The sequence below is a fragment of the Pecten maximus genome, chromosome 1 (assembly GCF_902652985.1).
Source record: "Pecten maximus chromosome 1, xPecMax1.1, whole genome shotgun sequence".
Classification (NCBI taxonomy): Eukaryota; Metazoa; Mollusca; class Bivalvia; order Pectinida; family Pectinidae; genus Pecten; species Pecten maximus.
Genome location: NC_047015.1, coordinates 51,160,530 through 51,167,392, shown reverse-complemented (window position 1 = coordinate 51,167,392; position 6,863 = coordinate 51,160,530). Strand labels below are relative to the sequence as shown.

At 31.7% G+C, this 6,863-nt stretch overlaps 1 protein-coding gene across 1 annotated transcript in view; it reads left to right on the top strand.

Moving 5' to 3' along the window:
* Window positions 1–207: 207 nt before the first annotated feature.
* LOC117337295 (cyclin-dependent kinase-like 2) overlaps window positions 208–6,863 on the top strand; it is a 47,547-nt gene continuing 40,891 nt past the window's right edge. The window contains 2 exon segments of the mRNA XM_033898203.1: window positions 208–354; window positions 3,977–4,023. Coding sequence (XP_033754094.1) covers window positions 4,015–4,023 — 9 coding nt within the window. The 5' untranslated portion in view covers window positions 208–354; window positions 3,977–4,014.

Below are 6,863 nucleotides of genomic sequence, written 5' to 3'. Positions count from 1 at the left end.
GTTATTTAATTAACTGTTTTTAACTACGTTATTAATATTCATTTTAATATTACCTGAATGTGAATAGTTGCAAGTTTGTTTAGATGTTTTCATGGATTTTAAATAAGTTAATCGCACTGTTAATGTTTAGCGTTGTTTACCGTACCTCAATCAATTCATTAACCGGATGTAAGTACAATCAATAGAATGCTATTTGTTGTCAGTAGATACATGCGTTCTGGCAAGTCGGTCCGGGATTAGCATGATCTTTGCTGTCTGTAATCATGTTTAGACGAGATACATATTGTTTGTGTGAATGAAGATGAGACAACGACACGAAAGACCTTGAGGTTTTAGACGTAACCAAAACCAAATGTAAGATATGTTGTCGGAATATTGTGTCGTGCTTTGATTTTGGAGTTTTCATTATGAACAGTTTTGAGTGTTCGCACACGCTGTTTGATTAACTCGAGATATGTTTGCATTAGGGCGGATTTACTGGGATTCTAAAGAGATTTGGTAGATCCAAGTGTTCATACACGAGTGACAGGTTGTTCTGTGTATTATTAGCCCCTAGTAATGGAAATGACATGGTGTAAATGTTGACATTACAAGGCGACCACATTTAGCAGACGACAGTTGTTATAGTTAATTTTTCTGAAACATTGGAGATTTAAAATGTAAACTTTCAACGGCTCAAAAAACAAAGTGTTGGTTTTTACCTTTTGAAGGTGAGTAAATTTAGAAGAAGTAATGCCACACTCTTTATTTAATTCAATTACGGGCCTGTAACAATGAATGTACAGAACATATTTTGCATTTTGAAAATGATTATTTTGACCTTCAAATACGGGACATATATACACCATATATATTCCCTCTGGTATTCATTTTTGCTTAAAATGTTTGATATTTCACATGCTGTTTGTTTATAAAGATGGTATGTGATATATGCATTGAATGATAGTCAAACTTAGTATTAACATTATATAAATCATACATTGTCACAAAGTCATAATTCTATATTCTAAATGGAATAGTGTATTGCAACATTTTGGCAAATTTTCAGTGATTATTGGCCTAGTAGAGTAAGTACCAATACTGCAGTAAGCTAATACCCTAGGGTTAAAATTTAATCCTTGTTGTTGTTGTCTTAAATGTTTCAATACAGTGGATCATAATGTAAAAAATATATATTGATCAAATTTCAGTCATAGATAAGTGTTATGAACAATACAATAATCCATCAAGTTGATTCCTGTATACAGAGCTAGGGGTACTCAATCATATGGTGGTTGCGATCAGGTAACAGAATAGATATTTGCATCCATCTTGATCTAATATGATCTTGACTGGACATAAAAAGGTGACCTTCCTGACCATTTTGGTTTTCCCATGGTACTTTAGGTTTCCTCCCATATTGACCCCCTAGCTAATTGCACACTTCCATTTGGGCCAACAATTAAAAGTGATGTAATTGTAAACAGGTGTACATGTTTATTTATAAATTAACAGACATTTCAAAGGGTTACTGTTATTTTCACTAGATCATATACCAATTAATCTTATAATAGATTGTGTTGAAGGCTTCTTGGTATCATTTAATTGAAAAGGGTCCCACACATTTTTAGGAAGTCCATTTAATAATCATTCACACTGTACTGAGGAGGACCCCATTTTATCGAAAAAATACCTATATTTATTTGTTATGTTTTTAGCAACAATTAGGTCAAATCAATGAAACAACATGTGTAGGTATTTCTTCCAGTGTGGCCAGCAAAACTTGTCTGTATTAAAATTGTTTACATTACCTTCATTTTGGTCAATTGATATATGCAGCAAGTATGTTTATTGTTGCATGTACATGCTATTTGCATATTCATTTGTCTGTGTCAATGTCAGGATTATTCCATTTAGCTTTACAGAATTATACATTTATTTACTTTTAGATATGCATAATTATTCCTATCGAGACTCTTGATTCTGATTGATGGACTTTTAAATTACTCCTAGCAATGTACCAATGTTTATTGGAATAATTTAATGACAATATTTTGCCAAGTCGGTGAAACACTGGCATGTAATATGCCAAATTATAAACTTTATTTCTTTTCATAAAGCTGAATCTGATCTGAAATAAATTATTCCCTGTGGAGTTGTCAAGTCATGTTTCTGAATCTGTTGTTAATAATAAACAGTACCCAACCTTAAATTTGATGCATCAATTATGTCTAGGTCATTTAAAGGGATAAATTTAAAGACCTGTAATAGCAATTATTTTCAATGGGGTGAGGGAAAAAAAACGTTAATTAGGCCTAGGCTTGGATCTGTTTACATATGTTTTTTTTTTTTATTCTTCAGTATTTGAATATGTCATCCTTACTGAAATGTTATTATCTGTTCCTAAGAAATACCATAAACAGTCTGTTGAAAGTTTGCAGAAAAATATGGTAGTAGATATAAACACAAAAACACATTGGTGTGTAAACAAACCCCTAATTTGAATTAAAAATTGTTATACTAAGGCAAAAATTTAAACAAAGTATAGATAACCGTTAACCATTGAAAAAAGTACAACAATAATCGGACCAAGTGTTTCAGAAGGGTAAGCGTCTTCTGCTTCTTTGGTGGCACCTGTCATACAAATATAGACCAAATGTAATCAATGTCATGTTCTCAAATTGAAAACTGGGGTGGTGACAATGAACCCACTGGGCATATCATGACCAATCATCAAATACATTAAACCTTATATTACACAAGGAAAACTTTCCAATGCTCCTCATCAGCTCTCTCAAAACCTTGTGTTGTAAGTTATCCTGTCAGAAGTTGACACCTATCTTGGAAGTCTTGATGTGGGAACAAGTTTTCAAATGTATCTATTCTTAAATTATAAGCCAGGGCATATCTATTGAAGTTCATAGCAAAACAAGTATTATTTCAATGTACCAAGTCCAAACTGTTTTTTTTTTTTTTTTTTTTGAAAATGTGACAAAGTATGCATGATTTAGGTTTCTAGGCGGGCAGTTAGGTCTAGTTTAAGTACAGTGCCTGGCCTGGCCCTAATCTCTGGGATCAATTATTGTGATCGATAAATATTCAATGGCCTTGACATCTTGATTGATGGGGAAATGGTGATTTTTATGAAAAGTGTTTAAACCTCACACAAAATGTGCTTGATCTTAGTGTATTTCCTTCATAAAGATTTTTAAGTTAAATGTTAACCATAAAACGAGATAAGAAAGCCCCCCTTTGAAATCCAACGGAAATATAATCATAGATCTCCATGTTGAAAATTGAAAGTCACTTTTGTTATTTTTCCATTTTCAAATTGCTTCCATCATGATTTTTAATTCATATATTGTGAACATGTTTTACATGAGCAATTCTCGTTTTCTAATCCTAATCCTCACAATTTGGTTTTAATACACCCCTGGTGTTCATTTGTTATTTAGCACTGACGAGCAGTCCTAGTAGTCCAGTCCTGCTTACTGTGGATTATTGATAGACATATATTGTGCAATTGTTGTACAATTGGTCATGAATGAAGGTCAAAAGAATATGTAATTATGTAATTGAAAATTCATGTTGAAATGTTTTTACATTGGGACCTTGTATTTAGACTTAGAAAAATTGGTTTCCAAAGCTAAGCAGTATACATGTACATGGAAACTCAGGCAGAATTGTTTTAGCATTATAATGAAATCTATTTCTTGAATATACTTATTGACAAAGCAAGGTCATGTAGTGTCAGAAAACCAGTACAGGATTATCCATGTTCAGATGGAAGTATCCAGAAAGCAAATTCACTGGATTATCTTTAAATGTCTGGATTTTGAAGTGTTCGGAAAGCAGGTTTACTGAATTACATCATTGTCAAGATTACAAGGTTTCAATGTATATTTAATACCCACACTGTCTTATAATTCTTCAATACTTGGATTTGATTTGATAATACCATGTAATTATTACAAGAAATGAAATTCTTTTTCCAAAGTGAGAACTCTCCCATGGATAGCAAAGTACTGACACACAATGTCAGGAGTAAGTAGAATATATTAATCTCAGCACAACTCTACATGTTGTACTGTAAGTTTGTAGTATTTACACTATTTTAGTTGATTACTAGGTAGGCTAGTTGGTGGCTGGATTGCATGGTCAACACAAGTTTCCTCTTGTAAGGCCAGACTAAGATAAATCTGTTTCCTGAAAATGTATTTCCAGGAAAATTAGTATGAAATGACATTTTGAAACAATATGCATTCATTACAACATTAATTTGTTGGCTTCATTAGTACAAAAATGATTTCAAACAAAAATGATATTCTTAACAAAATGTTTGATCGAAAATTATTGTGTTCAAGATCGGTTGCTTTTTAGGAACCATATTTCGAAATTCTCAGAAATTCAGGAAACGAATTTCCCTTAGTTTGGCATAATATATATATATGTATATTTGTGTAATGTTTATAATCACCAGTGTACATTAATGTTGCTTACTTTCCAGTTGTTAGCAGATCATCCAAAAGTGCTCTTGGAACTTGATCACATAACATCATCTAATGCTGTATTTGCTGTTCTTTCTTTTTTTGTCATTTTTGGAGCCAGTTTTTACATGTCATGTATTAAAATTCCTGTCCTGAATATATTTAATGTATGTGTAACAGGTTCCAACTGTACCAGTCGTCTTTATCTAACAAAAAAATGCTTAACCGTAATATTATTCTCTTTATTTTCTCCTTAAAGAAGATTATACATAGAATAACATAGTATGTGTAGTGAGGATCTGTTTGAAACAGACTCTAATAGCATTAGGAAGAGAAGAAAAGAAAAAAAAAGAATAAAAATAAGGCTACTCACATTAGTTCATACAAATAATCAAACTTTGTATGCAAGAAGATAAAAAATAAATATGCTTAGCCAAATTATTGTCCAATGAATATCAGAGATATTTTTACATTTGTATGCAGATGTTGTGTTTTAATTTTCCCAACCTTACCTAAAAACACTGATTATGTATATATTATATTTAGACTGATACATTATGAAATGTTAATACTAATGAGTGGTGATTGAAGAAATTTAAAGAGAACAAGGCCTTTTTTAATTTTTCCAAACAAACAGTTTGATTTGAAATTTTCAGAATTTATCAAATAAATCAGAATTTTTCAAATAAATCAGAGAAACTGACCAATTTTCTTAATTTCAATGCATTCAAACACAATATACAACAAATAATTAATGAACTATAGGTAACTAATCCAAATTGGCCGACTATTTCCCTCTTTGGAATGTAGGGTTGTCCACCATAGTGTTGGGCCGCGGTGGCCGAGTGGTTAAGGTGTCCGACTCTTTAACACTAGCCCTCCCTCTCTGGGTTGCGAGTTCGAAACCTACGTGGGGCAGTTGCCAGGTACTGACCGTAGGCCGGTGGTTTTTCTCCGGGTACTCCGGCTTTCCTCCACCTCCAAAACCTGGCACGTCCTTAAATGACCCTGGCTGTTAATACAATTGTAGGACGTTAAAAAAATTTAAAAAAAAACAAAAAAAACCACCATAATGTGGTCCCTAGTTTAGCTTTTGTTGAAATTTGTCTTGGGAATGTTTCTGAAATTTAATTATTTCTTAGGTGATGCGATCAATTTCCTTCCAAACAGTATCGAAATAGGAGTCACAGTAAATAAATTTCAAAATAGGGGTGACAACTCTGTATTTTGCAAAGATGGAATACAGTTTATGTAAATAAGATGATCAACCGCTAACTGTTGAAGTTGGTAACTATTGTTTGTTAAAAACTTGTGTCCAATATTTGACATTTTTAGCTCAACACATTGATTACCCTTAAATAATGACAAGAGCTAGGTTAAACATTTGATAATTTTTTTAGATTAGAAATCATACATGTATGTAAATTTTTCACTGTTTACTCAAAACTGCCAAATGTTTATTCAAAATTGGCTAAAAGCCTGTTGGCTTCTAGTTACACACAATGATTATAGGTTCAATACAAGGCTACTGGTAAGAACATATAAATTTCTGCTTGACTTAACAAAATGCCAAAAACTAATATAAAAATTTTGGACACACAGTCACATATAACTCCTTAGAATTTTTCTACATAGATATAATATTGACAATTTTGTCTGAGAACATTTTATTTTCGGGTCTGAACAGTTTATGTGAATTGTCACAATGGGTTCATAATGTGACTAGAATTATTGATTATTGTAATGTTGAATCATTCATGGTAATTTAAAGATTACTAATATACCAGAGAAAAGAATGAAAAAAGAAGTTTTAAAGGTGTATTGTAAATGGTGACAATGATACTCTGAACACCATAGGTAATGCATGTAATTCCATTGAATTGAATGTAGTGTCATTGATTTTCTGTTACATAATGCTCAATGTGTTAAAATGAACTTAGAAATATAATAAAGTTATTTGAGTTGTATGCATGGTCACCTCCATACATAGAAAAGCTATTTAGGTAAAATAAATTTATGTATGTACATGTACTGACCTGGGATGTAAAGCAATACATTAATTTTATAAAGTATTTGTATTCAGAATAAGATTTTAAATGAACTTTCAAGAAAGAAATTTTGTAGCATGCAAGAAGGAATTATTTAATGTAGTTTAGTATAGGAATTTGAAATGTACTGAAATTACATGGATGTTGATTTAGTTCAATTGATGCATATTTTTTCTCCAGGAATTCCAGATTAAGGGTTGGAACAGTGCAGATTATTTTACTATAGACTATCCTGCATATATATATATAAATGCATGTGATAATTTTAAAATATGTGTTGTATGTATCATATTTCACAGACAGGTGATCGGAAGATTGCAATATGTACCCAGCCTGACAATATCTAATT